At 38.8% G+C, this 18,701-nt stretch overlaps 1 protein-coding gene and 1 pseudogene across 3 annotated transcripts in view; both read left to right on the top strand.

The window, feature by feature from the left end:
- Positions 1 to 18,701, top strand: part of SLC26A7 (solute carrier family 26 member 7) — a 151,482-nt gene that overhangs the window by 106,434 nt on the left and 26,347 nt on the right. For all 3 annotated transcript variants that reach the window (XR_011570674.1, XM_019973813.2, XM_070802929.1), the window contains 3 exons: positions 485 to 551; positions 5,870 to 6,007; positions 12,289 to 12,334. Coding sequence is in view for 2 of the 3 variants with exons in the window: in XM_019973813.2 (XP_019829372.2) it covers positions 485 to 551; positions 5,870 to 6,007; positions 12,289 to 12,334 (251 nt within the window). In the remaining variant the exon portion in view is untranslated. The remainder of the gene's footprint in view (positions 1 to 484; positions 552 to 5,869; positions 6,008 to 12,288; positions 12,335 to 18,701) is intronic.
- LOC109568162 (serine/threonine-protein phosphatase PP1-gamma catalytic subunit A-like) lies at positions 558 to 5,862 on the top strand (annotated as a pseudogene).

Raw genomic sequence — 18,701 nt, 5'->3', positions numbered from 1 at the left:
TGTGCTGTTATTTTTGGAGAAGGCAATGGCACCCTACTTCAGTACTCTTGCCTGGAAAATCCCATGGACAGAGGAGCCTGGTAGGCTGCAGTCCATGGGGTCGCAAGAGTCGGACACGACTGAGCGACTTCACTTTCCCTTTTCACTTTCATGAATTGGAGAAGGAAATGGCAACCCACTCCAGTGTTCTTGCCTGGACAATCCCAGGGATGGGGGAGCCTGGTGGGCTGCCGTCTATGGGATTGCACAGAGTCGGACACGACTGAAGCAACTTAGCAGCAGCAGCAGCAGCAGCTGTTACTTTATTTCTGAGGATCCCACAGAGATACACATTTACCAGTGTCTTATGAACAGTTGGGATGTAGCATGGAAACCACTCTGGATACTTTCTAATTGTTATAATAAAGTGACTCATCCTTTTTAGTTTGTTGTGGTTAATGTAGTAACTTGGAAATTATATATTTTATATATGCTTTCATTCTAGAGCAAAGACTCTGAGTACAAAAAATATGAAAGAGATGGAGTTTAAAGTGAAGACAGAAATGGATGATGTAAGTTTCCTTTTCCTTTGTGTAATTAATAATTTTTGTAGGTCAGATAGTTTCAAGGTATAAGAAGCAGATAAGTTACTAATTTTACAATGATAATTCTGTTTTTGATTAGTTTGAACTTTTAAAAGTATATCTAACCACTACATATATGGCAGTCAACATGCAACAAATCAGTAGAACAACAACAGAAATCTTGTATCAGCATTCAAATAAAAGAATAACATGGCACATAAAAATACAGTAGTATCATGGTCCAGATTAGTTCGGGTATTTGGAAACCTGTTTTCCATTTGATGTGTCTGTTAGTTTGTGTGTGTATCACTTAGTCGTGTCTGACTCTTTGCGACCTCATGGACTTTAGCCCACCAGACTCCTCTGTCCATGGAATTCTCCGAGAATACTGGAGTGGGTTGAAATTTCCTTCTCCAGGTGATTTTCCTGACCCAGGGGTCTCCTGCATTGCAGGCAGATTCTTTACCATCTGAGCTATAGGGAAGTCCCAACTATTAGTTTAGTTTGACATATAACAGTCAAACTAAACTAATAGTTTATTCCAAATTAAATGATGGCAGAAGATGGGGAATGGGAAAGGGAATAAAGAAAAGTGGGATCATGGTATTTGTTAACACAGTCAATGAATCTTATTATCAGCAGAGTGTAATTAATGACTCTAGGCCTGGTTTCTTGCACAGTGGACACCTTTTTAAGGAAATAACTTATATAAATTATCCCACCCTCAGGTGGCGCTAGTGGTAAAGAACTCACCTGCCCGGACAGGAGACGTAAGAGACGCAGGTTCGATCCCTGGGTCTGAGATTCCCTGGAGGAGGGCGTGGTAACCCAATCCAGTATTCTTCCCTGAGGAATCCCATGGACAGAGGAGCCTGGCTGGCTACAGTCCATAGGGTTGCACCGAGTCAGACACGACTGAAGTGATTTGGCAGGCACGCGCGCAGTCCATGTCTAGGCAGGCCAGTCGCGCTTGAATTCCAGCTTCTTGTTCTGAAGGACGACACAAGTTTAAAAGGTGAAGAAAGAAAATGTTGACTGAGATTCTTGTCAGTTAAAAAAATTGGCCTTACTTTGAAACTGCTTTGTGATGTTTGACTAACCTTTTTTGTCTTTATTTTTCATTTTTACTTGTTTTAATACCTCATGATTGTCCTCAGAACAGACAGAACTAAACTCCTACCAGAAGGATCAGTGTCAGGGTATTTCTGAGTAGACTGGAAGTAAAAAGTAAGCAACAGGAGTCCTTCTCTGACCCCCAGGGAAATGGCTTGTGTTTTTAACAAGTATGGAAAGATTTGCTTCATAGAAAGCTATCAGAGTTCAAAGACTTTGAAGGTGTCCCAGACTCAAGTTTTCCACCAATGTTACCTTTCTTTCTTTCCTGTCCCTTTTTTTTCTTCCTTTAAAATTTTCAGGTGCCAAGTCCCAGACTGACTCAGGCCTCTGTGTATCCACCCCACACATGCAGCTGTGTACCATAGCCTTGACATTCTTAGCTTTGAAGCAGCTAAGAGTCTGTCCCTCTCCCTCTCCTTCTTTAGGTGAAAGAATCTGGAAGGTCTCTTTCCACTCGGGGACTTCAGCTCTATTGAGAATTTCTTTTCTGGCCCAACTCCATTCTTTAATAAATGCCTATCTTTAAAAAGCATACTAACTCAAAACATACTGGTGCAATCATATGGTGAGATTAACGAGACAATCTAAGCTGCAGGGGCTTTGTCATAACTAAACACCACAGGCCGAATGTTTGATTTTGTCTTGTAAGAGATTTCCTCTTTATTAAAAGTTCCTTGGGTAACATAAAGGTTTTTATTTTCTTGAATTGTTTAGTTGTGGCAAATCTCCTCACTTTCTAGAGCTTAAACAGTTGTGTAGCTATAGAAACTTTTTGAGATTATCCGGTTTAAAAATGTACCTGCTTTAGCTCTCATGATTCCAGTAGGGGAAGGAGGAGGAGGCAACGAGCAGAGCCGTTGGGGGTGATGGGGGGCGGCTGTGGTTTCTGCAAGGCTGCAGCACCGTCTCTGCGCTGCTGGGACGGGAAAGGAAGTGAGGATCCCGTCGGAGCCAGCGGCAGTGCTGCTGCGGGAGGGCAGGCATCGGAAGGCGATGGAGGATCTGGATGAACAGCACTGACAGCATCATCCAATGGCTGCTCCAAGCGAGAGGGTCCAAGCCTGGCGAGAACGTCCAGCTACAGGGGCAGGAAATCAGAGGACTGTGATTGTTAAAGTCCCGAGAGAGCTTTCTCAGTCAGCCTACTGTCCTACACCGTTCAAAATATGAGGTGATATCCGTGGGCAATCCTATATGATTTGCTGTGACTTTCTGAGTACAGTGGTTTCCCTCCAAAAGCAATTACTTGTTTCTTGGGGACTATGTGAACAAGGGAAAGCAGTCATTGGACACTCTCTGCCTCTTACTGGCTTACAAAATCAAATATCTCTAGATTGTTTTCTTCTCGGAGGAAACCACGAATGTGACGGTATTAGTAGAATTTAGGGATTTTATGATGAATTAAAAGAAGATATAACATTCAAGTAGGGAAAACGTTCACAGACTACTTTACCTGTTTATGGATAGTAGTCATCCTGGATGAGAAAATATTCTGCTGTCACGGAGGTTTATCACCAGATCTCCAATCTATGGAGTGGATTTGGTGAATTATGCAGCCAATCGGTGACCCAGAACAAGATTGTCTTTGTGATCTTTTGTGGTCTGACCCAGATAAGGATGTTTTTGGCTGGGGTTTGAAAATGACAGGGGGTCGTGCTTTGCACTTGGTGCGGAAGTGGTTGCAAATTTCTCCATAAGCGTGATTTGGATCTTGTATGTAGAGCCCATCGGGTGGCTGACAATGCATAGACGTTTTCTGCAGACAGTTGGTCACTCTGTTTTCTGCATTCAGTTATTGTGGAGAGCTTGACAAAGCCGGTGCCATGATGAGTGTGGATGCGACTCTAATGTGTTCTCTTCAGATTTTACAGCCTGCAGAGAAAAAGAAGTCAAGTGCCCCGAGACATGAAATACCTCCAAAGGCTATGATCACAAAGCAAGCAAAGCAATAAATGTCATTTTGACACTGCCTAGTCGGGGCTTGTAACATATATAGCTTTTATTTTTAAAGCTGTAATGTGTATAGGTCAGCGTACTTAAATAAGGTTTGTGGGCCCCGTTCCAGTTTTTACTTTATCAGTAGTATTTGTTGATTTTAACAGCAAATAAAAGATTCCCCACTGTCAAGGAAAGATGTGTTATTTTGTTGAGTTCTCTGTTCCTTTTGCAAACAATTTTAATGGTAGTGCTAAAGCTGTACACCCCAGGACAGTTTATCCTGACTAAGGGGTGAGTGTACAATTGAGCTTTCTTTAAATTTGGTACAGCTCATGAATAATGTAAATACCCATTTTCTTTAGGATATAAAGAGAGATCTAGGATGCTCAGTGTGTGCATGTTATTGTCATAAAACGCATACGGTTGGATACAAAACACTGTGAACCTTTTGTTTGCTTGCTTCAAAGAAATTGCTCTTTTTCTTGTCTTGTCATGTACAAACTAGTTTTAGAGTTATCAAAATTAAGAATAACTTTCAACCTTGCCAGCATCACTTGTATGTATATTTAATTAAAGTACACTTTCCCCTGTGATACACTTAAATGACAATTAAAGCCATTATTTTAAATGTTTGTGATTCTTTCCTAAAACCAAAGATTCTGTTGAAATATATATGGACACTCTCCTTAGTACAAGGTGACATGATTGTGTATCCCTGCTGCCTTCTTGGGGATTCAAAAATAGGTTTTTAAGTTTGAATAGCAATTAATAACATAGGCCTGTTTACACTACTCATGATTAAAGTTAACAACGTTTTGTAGTATTTTCAGTCTATTCATTAAGTAATCTTTTTACAATTACATCAGGACTGAACCTGTCCATTCAGAAAGCTTCAAAATTGTAAAAACAATACTGTTCTATATGTGTGACTGATTATGCTTTCTTTGGCCTACATTCTTTATTCTGTGATGAAGTTGAAGCTTGTAAGTCAAAACAAAGCAACTAACTTACTATCCACCAGTTTCTACAGAACTCACAGTATCTATGACTTTTTAAAACTAATATCTGTTTTAAAAAAGGGAACGCAGTTTCACCAGATGACCATGTACAATACCATGGGGGGAAAATGAATTCAGACTTATTTAATGATGAACTTGTTAAAAAAAATTACCTACTTTAAAAAACAAGGAAGCTAAGAGAGGTTAAATGAATAATCCAAATTCACATTATCTATTATTTTCCTATCTTTCTCTCTCTTGTCTGTATGTGTCTGTAAATAAACCAGCTTTATTTAGTTGGTAAGGAATTATCATTTCATAGAGCTCCCATTTCTCTCAGTTTCTAAGATAGACCGCTGCTCCAAAGGTCAGGGTGCTGTGCTGTGCTTAGTCACTCAGTCGTGTCTGACTCTTTGTGACCCCATGGACTGTAGCCCGCCAGGTTCCTCTGTCCATGGGGATTCTCCAGGCAAGAATACTGGAGTGGTTTGCCATGCCCTCCTCCAAGGGATCTTCCCAACCCAGGGATTGAACCCAGATCACCTGCATTGCAAGTGGATTCTTTACCATCTGAGACACCAGGGAAGCCCAAGGTCATGGCAAAGATGGTATTGCCAGGAAGACCTGGGCAAATGGCTGCAGCAGACAAATTTTGAATTGAAATTTTTCCTTCTCCATTTCTTCATGTCTTGTCTACATCCTGGCAATCCATAATCTAGGCCTGCCCAAAGTGAAATTACCTTCCTGATAATACCTGTTGGTTTCTTTCTCCCAATTAGAACTATCAGTCACTTGTAAGGTGACTTCCAGGCAAAGGAAGGCTACATCAATATGAGGTAAATGATTGACAGTTGACCTTTCAGGCCATATTTTCATTTTAAAAGCTACGGGATGGCTAGGTAAAGGAATTTTAAATATCTGGATTGAGTGGAAGAGGTACTTTTAGGAGGATAAGTCTTTCTGATACTCTTTTGATAGTCTTTTGCCTCCCCAAAACTCAGTAGGAATAAGGGGTATTTTCTGAAAGTCTACAGACTTATCTAATGGTTGCTAATGTTTCTTAGTAAAGAAGTACATATTTTCCTTGAGACATATGGTAGTATATTTAATCCTCCAAAATTTTTTAATAATGAAAACATCAGCAAAGAAATTGTCAATCATGATTGAGTGACATTTGTACTTACAGGGTTTCAATTCATTGTAGGATTTATTTCATTCAGAACTCTGAATCTATTCATTTGTTTCCTCTAAAAGGAAACCCTGCAGCAGGTGAAAATTATCTCAATAAACAACCCGCTTGTTTTTCTGAATGCAAAGAAGTTCCATAATGATATAATGAACATAATCCAAAAAGAAAATATTGGAAACCAACCACTTGATGAAATCAGAAAGGTAAGGTCAACTCTTTTGATTATATTATGCTACAGGTAATCCAAAATTATCTCAATAAACAACCCACTTGTTTTTCTGAACGCAAAGAAGTTCCATAATGATATAATGAATATTACCCAAAAAGAAAATACTGGAAACCAACCACTTGATGAAATCAGAAAGGTAAGGTCAACTCTTTTGATTATATTATGCTACAGGTAATCCTATATCTTGATACCCCAAAAAGGAATCATGTATATATAATACATTATAAAAATGTTTAGAGGCCTCTTCCCTCAGTAAAATCTTATATTATGTTATAATTTTTATTTGGTTTGTAGTTAGTCTTTAGGTAATCACTCTTGTTCATTCATTTGTTCATTTACTCATTAATTCAGCAAATGTCTAAAGGACATGTGTGTTGTGCTATTCTGTGCTTAGTCGCTCAGTTGTGTCTGACTCTTTGCCACCCCAGGCTCCTCTGTCCATGGACTTCTCTAGGCAAGAATACTGGTGTGGGTTGCCATGCCCACCTCCAGGGGACCTTCCCAACCTAGGGATTGAACCCACGTCTCCCACATTTCAGGCAGATTCTTTACCAGCTGAGCTATCAGGGAAGCCTATGTACTAGGTGCTATAACCCTGGGAGGAATAAATAAGACAATTCGCTTAAAGGATATTTTTACCAAGAGAAAGAAGAGTTAGGTCTACCTCCAAAAGAGAATATAGTAGATGACTCAAAGAGGTATAAACTGTGGGCCTCATTATGATAACATTGTCTTAAATTGCCATCATTTTTTATCTCCACAAATTATCTCAGTTAATAGAGATAACAAATAAAATGTGCATGAGAAAGAGCTATGCGTAATCATTTGAATCTTTAAGGCCTCTGCAATGTTAAGAGCGTGGACTTTGGAGCTAAACTGCCTGGGTAAGCTACTTAAAAGCTATTAGACCTTCAGTTCAGTTCAGTTGCTCAGTTGTCTCTGACTCTTTGTGACCCCATGAACTGCAGCACGCCAGGCCTCCCTGTCCATCACCAACTCCCGGAGTTTACTCAGACTCATCTCCATTGAGTTGGTGATGCCATCCAACCATCTCATCCTCTGTCGCCCCTTCTCCTCCTGCCCTCAATCTTTCCCAGCATTAGGGTCTTCTCAAATGAGTCAGCTCTTCGCATCAGGTGGCCAAAGTATTAGACCTTAACCAAAGTATTTAATCTTTTCTATTTAAGTTTCCTAATCAGTACTATCAACAATAAAATAAGTTAATATATACAAAGAAGTTAGATAGTTCCTGGCCTACTTAATACTCTAAAATCTTAGCTAGTATTACTAGTTTGACTGAGTGCAAATAATATCCTCCCAATGAAGAGTTTCTTGACTGTTGTAGATCACAAAGTTCTCTTCTTTCTCTTGTATCCTTGAGCATATACTATCTCTGTCAGTCAGATGCATAGGAGACCCTGGTCCTCCCATTTCTGGTATCTCAGGAACTAACTCCACATTCCTGTCTCTGAAGCTTTATGTGTCTGTCCCTGGGCCTCATGCTGATCCACACTACAGAGACTCTAGATATAAGATCAGATATGAAATTTGCTGGGCACAGTTCAAAATGAAAGTGTGAAGTTCTTTGTTCAACAGTTGTTAGGAATTTCAAAATGGTGTCAACACAGCATTAATTCAAATGAGAGACCCTTCTAAGCTTGAGGTCTTATGTGACTGCACAGAACTCTAGCCCACAAAACTGGCCCTGCCTGTATATCTCCAGTCCTTCTTACCACTCACTGAGCTCTTTTAGATGTCAGTTTCATCAGAATATTAGGAGCCACCATCTGTGATTTTGGGTTGAAAAGAACTTGCTCTTATGCTAAAGGGGGAGATATATACCTAATTGTTCAAGTTGTATTAATATATTAGGCCTGTTTTTTATCACAAAGCCATTCTAGACCTGTATATGAGACAGGTATGTTCTTGTGGCTGACTTTAAGCTCATAACCACCATGTATAACAGCATTATGGGAAAATCTGTCTAGAGCTTCATGTAACCTAATTAACTACAATTAACTAATTAATTAATTACAAGAAGTTTGTGGTCTTGTTTTTCCAAAATGTAAACTTACTTCTTGAAATAATATACTAAATTGTGGGCTTTATCATTGCTAGTAGAGTACCTGACATGGCAATTCTTATTACTAGTTATTTATCAATAGTTGATAGTCTCTTCCTTATTTTCCTGCAAGATTAAGGTTGCTCCAACCTGTTTTCAGAAATTGCAAAATGACATGTGTTTACCTTTAGTACATTGTTACCTTAGAAACAAATCTCACTAACACAGTCTTTTGTGAGAAGTTTCCACATAAATGATTTTTCCCACTTGGGATTTCAGAAAATTGAGTCTAAAAATCAAACAAGGTTCATTGAATTTAGGTTATTAGTAGATGAAGGCACTCAAAAGGATTCTTCAACTCAGAACTTATGATGGTGAGGAAGAATTTGTTGAAACTGTGTTCCACTATAATGATAATGATGCAAATATTGTATGTATATTTGTATGTTGTGAGTTTTAAAGGAACACCAAGGATTCAGATGGCAATCTGGAAGCCCTGCTCTCAGAGGAACCTGGGATAAACCTTTATTTGGAATGGTTAAAAGGATAGTCTTGAGCTTGAGTGCTCTTTGGGGCATTTCGTATTATTCTTGTCAGACGCTGTCAAGGACATCTACTTGTCTTGAGGACTATGCACTTACTCCAAGTTCCATCTTAGAGGGAGATGTCTGCAGCCGTTAATCGCTGCTGCAGCTTTGCCTCCCTTTATCAGGCTGCACATAACAGTCCACAGTTGTGCCTTCAACTGGAGTGCTCTGCCAGGGCCTCGATTTTCTCTTCTCTGACAGCTGTGTTTTCAACAGATGGTGGTGATGGAAGGACATTTAAAACACTCCAGATCAGGAAGATTCACATCCCATTCAAAACACGAATTGAAAAAGGATCCTCTGTTAGGTTATATAATGATATACTTTTATATTGCTATACTTCCTATATGCTCAGTTGTGTCCAACTCTTTGAGACCTCATGGACTGTAGCCTACCAGGCTCCTCTGTCCACAGGTTTTCCCAGGCAAGAATACTGGAGCAGGATGCCATTTCCTACTCCAGGGGTTCTTTTCGACCCAGGATTGAACCCGCGTGTCTTGTGTCTCTTGCACTGGCAGGTGGATTCTTTACCACTGAGCCTCTATATCACCATTAAATATCTCCCTGAATACAGAAGCTTAGAAGGATCTCAGGCTGCTAGTGTTTGATGGATTTGTGCTTATTATTATATAGAGCTACAGGTATTCACTATTCATTACTATTTTGTGCTCTCACCTTGCAAGAGAAGTTTCAATCTACCATTTATCTAAAATTTTCTTTTGCTCAGGCAAGGTGTTTTTCAAAACTAGACTTTGTTTTTGAAACAGTGTTTTAGATTTACAGAAAAATTGAGTAGTTAGTATAGAGAGTTCCTATATATAGAGAGAGTCCCTATATATACCCCACATTACAGTTTCCTCTATTATTAACATCTTGCATTAGTGTGACATATTTATTATAATCAATCAGCCAATATGGATACATTATCATTAAGAAGAGTCCATGCTTTATCTGGGCTTCTCAGGTGGTGCTAGTGGTAAAGAACCCATCTGCCAGTGCAGGAGACTTAAGAGATGTGGGTTCGATCTTTGGGTCAGGAAGATCCCCTGGAGGAGAGCATGACAACCCACTCCGGTATTCTTGCCTGGAGAATCCCATGGACAGAGGAGCCTGGCGAGCTATGGTCCATAGGGTGGCGTAGAGTCGGACAGGACTGAAGCGATTTAGCACACATGCTTTATTTAGATTTACTTAGTTCTACCTGATACCCTTTCTCTGTTCTAGAATTCCATCCGGTATATCATGTTACATTTAGTTGTCTTGTCTCCTTAGTCTCCTCGTGACTGTGACAGTTTCTTAGGCTTTCCCTTTATTGAATGGTCTTGACAATTTTGAGTAGTACTGGTCAGATATTTTGTAGAATGCCCCTCTGTTGGAATTATGTCTTATTTTTCTTGTGATAGCACTGGGAATATGGGGTTTTTTTAGGAAGAAAACTATAGAGGTGAAGTGCCATTTTCATCACATTTGTATCAAGGGTATATAATATCAGCACTATTTCTCACTGTAGATATTAATCTCGATCTTCTGGATGAAGTAGTGTTTGTCAGGTTTCTCCCCTATAAAATTACTTTATCTCCCCTTTTGCATGCTGTGCTCTTCGAAAGCGAGTCACTGTGTGCAGCTTGTATTTAGGGAATGTGAAGTCATGCTCCACCTTCTTGAGGGTGGAGTATTTGTATAAATAATTTGAAATTCTTCTGCAGAAGAGGTTTCAGACAAGGCATTTTTAAGAGGAGAAAAAGGAAACTCACACTCATTGGCTGTGTTTCAGGGGCTCGTCTCTTTACCTGGGTACTTGTCGTCAGCCCCATGATGTAACTGACTTTATTTGAATGTTACAAAAAGAAAAAAAGATTGAGACTTAGAAATGTAAAATAACCTGGGGAAAATTATTTGGTAACTGTCAGAATCAGACTTAAAATATATAAGCTGTGCCAGTGGGTACAGTTCCAGTGGCTTCCCGGGTAGCACTAGTAGTAAAGAACACGCCTGCCAATGCAGGAGACCTAAGAGACACGGGTTCGATCCCTGGATAGGGTTTGATCCCTGGGTTGGGAAGATCCCTTGGAGAAGGGCATTGCAACCCACTCAAGTATTGTTGCCTGGAGAACCCCATGGACAGAGGAGCCTGGTGGGCTACAGTCCATGGGGTCGCAAAGAGTTGGACATGACTGAGCGACTAACACACGCACACACAGTGGGTATTAAGAAGGGAAATTAATATTCTATGGTCACCCTCCAAGATGAAAACTGATTTAATGGGAAAGTAGTATAATGTAGCAGTTTGGAGCAAGAGGTACAGCGTTGAAAGACATGAACTTAGGTTTTAACTCAATTCTTGCTAGCTTTATGACTTTGGTCAAATTATTTAACCATTTCCATCATTAGAAGTCTTCCACATTTAAAATTTTTCTGACATTCATATGGAAAATGATGTCAGTAACTTCATAGGATTATTCTGAGAATTAAATGATTAATGTAAAGTTCTTAGTATACAGTAAGTACTCAAGTAATAACAATTGCTATCGTCATGAACAGTAATAACAATAAGACATTTTTGAGAAATATATAGCATGTTTTAATTTTAAAGGCATCAATTATTTTTAATTTCAAAAAAATTTAATTGTAGGATATAAAGTAATTTTCATTCTCCAGCATTTCCATAAACTGGAATTTTTTTCTTGGACATTTTCATGAAGCTTCAGGTGAACAGCTAATTTTTTTAAAAATTATTTATTTTTATTGAAGTATAGTTTATTTACAATGGTTTGTTAGTTTCAGGTGTACAGCATAGTGATTCAGTTACATATACATCTTTTTTTCCTGATTCTTTTCCCTTATAAGTTATTGCAAAACATTGAGTACAGTTCCCAGTGCTATGCAGTATGTCCTTGTCGCTTATCTATTTTATATATAGTAGTGTGTGAGCGACTGAACTGAACTGAACTGAGTGTGTTTGTTAATTGCAAACTCCTAATTTATCCCTCCCCACCCTTTTCCCATTGGTAACTGTAAATTTGTTTTCTATGTCTGTGAGTCTGTTTCTGTTTTGTATGTAAGTTCCTTTCTATCATTTTTTTGATTGGATTCCCCGTGTAAGTGATATTATATGATATTTATCTTTCTCTGTCTGGCTTACTTCATATTACTCAGCCATAAAAATTACAATAATGCCATTTATAGCAACATGCATGGACCTCATACTAAATGAATAGCTGACTTTTGTAAAATATGAAATACACATTTGGTGGCTCTCTCTTTGAGTGCTGTGTTAATGAGGTTAATTTCTGATTGGATACATACATGAAAAACACGTGTAAATGTTCACTTCCTGATGAAAAAACATCAAAACAATCTTGCAGAAAATGTTCTGAAAAAGAGAGTCTGACTTGATAAATTATCAACTGAGCTAACATAAACTTAGAGCTAACTTATTATTTCCGTTTGTTGTATTTATCATTCTGAAAAAAAAGCTAGAGAAAATAATTATTGGAGACTATATTTTTTGTTGTTGTTATTGTGGAGAAAAGAATGATGTTCTTTTTTAGGGACAGAAATGAGTTTTTATAATGTTATTCACCTTCTTATGTGTTTTTATTTCAGTATGAACAAAGCACATTGGTCAGTTCTCTGAGTGGCGTTTGCAATGGTGAGTTAGCGTACAGGACATCTAAGAGTTCTGACTTGACTACAGAGCAGAAGATGAAACCTTTGCCTTCTCCTTGCGGCCTCCTGCCTCTGTTCCCCTTCCTCTCTCCTCCTCGTCTGCTTCTGCCTCCGCTTTCCTCCCTGCTTCTCGCCTGTTCTGTCCACTTGGCTGTTTCCCTCCCTTCCTCTTCCTCTCCTCTGCTCCTACTCTGTCCTCCCCATCCCTCCTTCTCGTCTTTGTCTTCCTCCTCACACTCCTAACTTATTTTAGAGATTAAGTTCAGATGTGTCAGCCTACAAAGGATGAAAGTATAAAAATTTATTATGAGGCATTACGAATACCTGAAACACTTAAATTAATGGTATTTTTTTAAATGGAAGGAAATACAATGTCCATCGATCAGAATACACAACGTTGAAAAGATGTCAATTCTCAAATTTTGTTATAGATATAAACTGAGTCACAATTAAAATTCTGATAGGACGTTTTAATGGCAGTTGATAAAATCATTCTAAATTTTGTACAAAACTCAAATGGCCAAGAATAGGCACAGCTGTTGAACTATATGAACAAGTCCCTTGATCAATTAATACTTATGTATATATAAATGTATTATAAAGCCCTAATAATCAGTGCAGTGTGCTACTGGTTCAGAGATAAATGAACAGGTCAACAGGACAGAGCAGAGAACACAAAAGTGAGGAAAAGCTCACGTATATTGGTGTTTTACTTGTGACAAATGTGGCACTGCAGAGCAGTGAGCAAAAGACTGTCATTAATATACAATGATGAGACAATCACACACCCATGATAAATGGAATTAGACCTTCATCCTATCCCATCCCATCCCATCCCATCCCCCAAGTCAGTACCAGCTCAAAGTCCTAAGAGTGGTAGACAAACTATAAATTTAAAAGAAAATACAGGAGAATATGTACAAGAAATGTTAAACATTATCCTTAAACTTCACTAGATTATGAAGAGTTTTGTTTACCAAATGTCATCATATGAAGCATGAAAAGATAAGCCAGAGTAAAAGAAGATAGACGTAATTTATAAAATGGAGAAAGAATTGTACTCCCTAACATATGAAGGAGTAAAAATGGCAGATGACCTGTTAGAAAACTGCACAAGAGATATGAACAGGCATTCCACAAAAAAAGACATTTTCAAATTTACTAATGAGCATATGCAGATATGCTTACTTAAACTCACCGATGTTATTCATAATACTTGAGGAAATATAGATTAACTTTGCAATAAATAACACAATATATGTGATTGATAGTTTTTTAAAATCTGACAGTACCAAGTATTGGTGAGGATATAGAGCAACAAAAAGTCTTTTGCAATGGTGGGAGAGTAAACTGTAGAAACTACCTTGGAAAACAGTTTGGTAATATCATATAAAGTTGAAGATACACGAGATACACAAACCGGCAGTTCCACACCCAGTTTACATTTTAACAAGTTACATAAACAAGGATGTTCAAACAGTATTGTTTTTAACTATCCAAACCTGGAAACAGTTCATATAAAAAAAAAAAAAGTTAGCTGGTATGTATAAGTATGGAATATTTATACATTTGAATTTTTAGTTGATATATTTATTATATGGTACACATATACAATAATGAAAACTAGATGAGTCATAAATGTAACTGGGCCAAAATGAAAAGGCAAAGGAAAACATAAAATTCAAATTCTATTATATAAGCTTAAAAAAAAGAAAGCAGGAAAAGCTGACATACTGATTTTGGCTCTTCTAAAGACAGTAGTAAAGGAGCCTCTTAATATCTGCACCTGGAAACATATACAAGATTGTTCATAGTAACTGTTTATAATCCTCCCAAATGCAGGAAAATTAATACTTTTTAGAAGTACAGTGGATAAAAGAACATGTGGAACATTTATATATAAATATATATTATAGTATCTGTCATATTACTTTAAAGTACTCTAAATAAATGTATAAATATAGAATAGGATAAAATAAATATCATATAAATGTACAAATTAATTCCATGGCCCGCATCAACAGGATAGCAGTCAGATGCTAGCTTCTCTGGTCTTTTCTGATTTCTCATGACAAATTCACTTTCTTCTGCTTTGTGCTCTGAAAGGATCCTTATATGATCCTGGTATTGCACTTATTTAATGGTTGTTTTTTGCAAGTCTTTCTCTTCTGCTAGCCTGAAAAGTTTACAAGGGCATTCTCACCTCTGCATCCCTAGATCAGGCCCACTTTGCAGAGAGCAATAGCTGATCGACATGGTCACCCTTGCTGTGTCCCTGGGAAACCTTTGGTACCCAGTTACCCTTTTATAGTAGTTAGGACTGGTTGACTAGAATGTTTTCCTGGTATCCTCCTTCTCTCTCTTCTGACACTCCAGAGTATCCTGAGTTCCCCTACCTCTCTCTCTTGTTCAGGAACAGCATCCAGCTGTCACTTCCCTGTGCTCTAAATGCTCAGGTTTCTTTTATTGCTCATGTTCTTGATTTCCTCTCAAAGTTTAAATAGTAAAACCTATAACTCTTGGTTTTGTTGTGTTTACATTTTCACTTCTGTTACTCTGATTCTGTCCTTAACCGTATTCAAGATGGATTAGTATGACTTTCCTATTTTTTTTCTGCTATGAGACAGTCTTTGTCTTACTCCATAAGTAGAGAACATCCAGTTTCCTGTGATTACAGAAGATAAAATTAATTGATCAAGGCACTTCCTCCTATGAGCCAAAGTAACCTGAGAGTCTTCTAAACAGGGAGCTGTAATAAGCTCTTACAAACGGCTGGTGTTGACTGGGATTTGGGGATGAACAGGGAAGCCTGGCATGCTGCAGTCTATGGGGTCGCAAAGAGCCTGACGTGGCTGAGCAACTGGACTGAACTGAACTGACACACAAGCTGAGATGCAGTTGCCATCCTAGCTTTATTCCATTCTGTGATGACAGACTAATCCTAAAAGAAAACAAAAAACTTCTTATGCATTAGTGATCTCTTCAGAGCATCAAGTGCCTAGTCCTCAGTCTGATACCTAAAACCCTTCCGTATCTTCTTAAACTGATTTCCCTTTTACTACACATTGCACAAGTTCTCTATACCAGTCAGATGAATCAGTTTTCATGGCTCCTACACCTAATTTAATCATTCTTGGATCTAATTCTTTAAAAAAATTTTATTTATTTTAATTGGAGGTTAATTACTTTACAATATTGTGGTGGTTTTTGCCATACATTGACATAAATCAGCCATGGGTGTACATGGGTCCCCCCTTCCCAAACCCCCCTCCCACCTCTTTCCCCATCCCATCCCTCTGGGTTGTCCCAGTGAACCTGGATTTAAATTCTTTATTCATATTCTCCCTTCTAGAACCATCTACTTGTTTGCCAATCCAAATATTACACTTTCTTCAAGGTTTAATAGAGAAGAAAAGTAAGTCAAAGGGACGTATTCTTTGGCAAACTCACTAGGTAGAAAAGGAAGTCAACCAGATCCATGGAGGCAAGTATACAATGAAGTGCCGCTTAGCATTCAGTTCCTTCAGCTGTAAAATGGAAATTTGGTAACATGGAGAGACTACCACATGTCTCACTCAATCACATATCACTTTATATACTAATAAAATTGTTTTATTCATGCACATTTTCCTAATTATATTTTTAAGGGAAGAGATGCATTTTTAATGTCCATGCATTATCCTTCGTTGTCCAGTGAACACTTGGTCAGTGAATGAAAATTAACACTGCTGATATTTGTATAGCACTTCCAAGTTTTCAAAGGATATTCTTCTAAATGGATGAAATAGATAAATGGTAATTATCATTTTCAAATAGGTAATAGGATACTCTTAGTTTTACTGATGAAGAAATTGAGACCCACTCTTGCTTTCTGAGGGGGTCTTTATGCTGCTTATTGAATGTGTATCTCTCTAACTAAACTTCAGTTCACTTCAGTTCAGTTGCTCAGTCATGTCCGACTCTTTGCGACCCCAGGAATTGCACCATGCCAGGCCTCCCTGTCCATCAACAACTCCCGGAGTTCACCCAGACTCATGTTCATTGAGATGGTGATGCCATCCAGCCATCTCATCCTCTGTCGTCCCCTTCTCTTCCTGCCCCTAACCCCTCCCAGCATCAGGGTCTTTTCCAATGAGTCAACTCTTCGCATGAGGTGGCCAAAGTACTGGAGTTTCAGCTTTAGCATCATTCCTTCCAAAGAACACCCAGGACTGATCTCCTTTAGAACGGACTGGTTGGATCTCCTTGCAGTCCAAGGGACCCTCAAGAGTCTTCTCCAACACCACAGTTCAAAAGCATCAATTCTTCGGCGCTCAGCTTTCTTCATAGTCCAACTCTCACATCCATACATGACCACTGGAAAAACCATAGCCTTGACTAGACAGACCTTTGTTGGCAAAGTAATATCTCTGCTTTTGAATATGCTGTCTAGGTTGGTCATAACTGCTTTCCAAGGAGTGAGCGTCTTTTAATTTCATGGCTGCAGTCACCATCTGCTGTGATTTTGGAGCCCCCCAAAATAAAGTCTGACACTGTTTCCACTCTTTCCCCATCTATTTGCCATGAAGTGATGGGACCAGATGCCATGATCTTCGTTTTCTGAATGTTGAGCTTTAAGCCAACTTTTTCACTCTCCACTTTCACTTTCATCAAGAGGCTTTTTAGTTCCTCTTCACTTTCTGCCATAAGGGTGGTGTCAACTGCATATCTGAGGTTATTGATATTTCTCCCGGCAATCTTGATTCCAGCTTGTGCCTCTTCCAGCCCAGAATTTCTCATGATGTACTCTGCATAGAAGTTAAATAAGCCGGGTGACAATATACAGCCTTGACATACTCCTTTTCCTATTTGGAACCAGTCTGTTGTTCCATATCCAGTTCTAACCGTTGCTTCCTGACCTGCATATAGGTTTCTCAAGAGGCAGATCAGGTGGTCTGGTATTTCCATCTCTTTCAGAATTTTCCACAGTTTGTTGTGATCCACACAGTCAAAGGCTTTGGCATAGTCAATAAAGCAGAAATAGATGTTTTTCTGGAACTCTCTTGCTTTTTTGCTGATACAACGGATGTTGGCAATTTGATCTCTGGTTTCTCTGCCATTTCTAAATCCAGCTTGAACATCTGGAAGTTCACGGTTCACAGCTTGGAGAATTTTGAGCATTACTTTACTAGCGTGTGAGATGAGTGCAATTGTGCAATAGTTTGAGCATGATTTGGCATTGCCTTTCTTTGGGATTGGAATGAAAACTGACCTTTTCCAGTCCTGTGGCCACTGCTGAGTTTTCGAAATTTGCTGGCATATTGAGTGCAGCACTTTCACAGCATCATCTTTCAGGATTTGAAATAGCTCAACTGAAATTCCACCACCTCCACTAGCTTTGTTAGTGGTGATGCTTCCTAAGGCCCACTTGACTTCACATTCCAGGATGTCTGGCTCTAGGTCAGTGATCACACCATCATGATTATCTTGGTCATGAAGATCTTTTTTGTACAGTTCTGTGTATTCTTGCCACCTCTTCTTAATATCTTCTGCTTCTGTTAGGTCCCTACCATTTCTGTCCTTTATCGAGCCCATCTTTGCATGAAATGTTCCCTTGGTATCTCTAATTTTCTTGAAGAGATCTCTATTCTTTCCCATTCTATTGTTTTCCTCTATTTCTTTGCATTGATCGCTGAGGAAGGGTTTCTTATCTCTCCTTGGTATTCTTTGGAACTCTGCATTCAGATGCTTATATCTTTCCTTTTCTCCTTTGCTTTTTACTTCTCTTCTTTTCACAGCTATTTGTAAGGCCTCCCCAGACAGCCATTTTGCTTTTTTGCATTTCTTTTCCATGCAGATGGTCTTGATCCCTGTCTCCTGTACAATGTCACGAACCTCATTCCATAGTTCATCAGGCCCTCTATCTATCAGATCTAGTCCCTTAAATCTATTTCTCACTTCCACTGTATAGTCATAAGGGATTTGATTTAACTTCATGACTGCAGCCATGAAGTTAAAAGCTATTTACTCCTTGGAAGGAAAGTTATGACCAACCTAGATAGCATATTCAAAAGCAGAGACATTACTTTGCCAACAAAGGTTCGTCTAGTCAAGGCTATAGTTTTTCCTGTGGTCATGTATGGATGTGAGAGTTGGACTGTGAAGAAGGCTGAGCACTGAAGAACTGATGCTTTTGAACTGTGGTGCTGGAGAAGACTCTTGAGAGTCCCTTGGACTGCAAGGAGATCCAACCAGTCCATTCTAAAGGAGATCAGCCCTGGGATTTCTTTGGAAGGAATGATGCTAAAGCTGAAACTCCAGTACTTTGGCCACCTCATGTGAAGAGTTAACTCATTGGAAAAGACTCTGAT

The sequence above is a fragment of the Bos indicus genome, chromosome 14 (genome assembly GCF_029378745.1).
Source record: "Bos indicus isolate NIAB-ARS_2022 breed Sahiwal x Tharparkar chromosome 14, NIAB-ARS_B.indTharparkar_mat_pri_1.0, whole genome shotgun sequence".
In the NCBI taxonomy this organism is placed as follows: Eukaryota; Metazoa; Chordata; class Mammalia; order Artiodactyla; family Bovidae; genus Bos; species Bos indicus.
The sequence above is the reverse complement of the archived record's forward strand: the minus strand, read 5'-3'. Positions and strand labels throughout refer to the sequence as shown.